Source organism: Frankliniella occidentalis, unplaced genomic scaffold, assembly GCF_000697945.3.
Source record: "Frankliniella occidentalis isolate FOCC.00 unplaced genomic scaffold, Focc_3.1 Scaffold3777, whole genome shotgun sequence".
NCBI lineage: Eukaryota > Metazoa > Arthropoda > Insecta > Thysanoptera > Thripidae > Frankliniella > Frankliniella occidentalis.
This window is the reverse complement of record NW_026270830.1, coordinates 11,000-11,584: the sequence shown is the minus strand read 5'-3', so window position 1 is coordinate 11,584 and position 585 is coordinate 11,000. Positions and strand designations below refer to the sequence as shown.

The 585-nt window shown below is 35.9% G+C and overlaps 1 protein-coding gene across 1 annotated transcript in view; it reads left to right on the top strand.

The window, feature by feature from the left end:
* The window catches only part of LOC127748737 (carbonyl reductase [NADPH] 1-like), a gene marked incomplete at its 5' end in the record, with an annotated part of 6,445 nt that continues 5,860 nt past the window's right edge, over positions 1-585 (top strand). Inside the window, 2 exon segments of the mRNA XM_052276641.1 lie at positions 1-239; positions 367-572. Coding sequence (XP_052132601.1) covers positions 1-239; positions 367-572 — 445 coding nt within the window.

The window sequence follows — 585 nt, the reverse complement described above, 5'->3', positions numbered from 1 at the left end:
GCATCTGCGACTGAACCAGTATCTGTCCAAGCTGAAGTAACTCTTGCAACAAATTATTTTGCTCTTGTTGATTTTTGCAATGAAATTTTCCCATTATTGCGACCCCATGCAAGAGTTGTTAACATTTCAAGTTCTTCTGGCCATTTGCTTCGAATTCCTGGGGAAGAAATACGCAAACAATTCTTGAATCCTGACCTTTCTGTGGACTTGTTGTCAAAATTAATGCAAAGTTACGTCACGTAAGTATTGATCTGTCACTAAAACTATCACTATTGTCCCTTTTTCCTGTATCTATCCAACCATCAAATCATTTCTCTCCTTATTTATTAATTTATTAATTTAAGTTTCTTGTATTTTAATTTATAGCGCTGCTAAAAATGGAAACCATGAAGCTCTGGGTTGGGGCTCTAGTTCTTATGTTGTTTCAAAAGTGGGTGTAAGCAAGCTTTCTTTTATTCAACAAGCCACATTTGATAAAAATGGACCAGAAGATGTTATTGTAAATGCAGTGCACCCTGGATATGTTGATACAGATATGACAAGTCACAAAGGGCCATTGACAATTGAGGAAGGTAATCACATTTT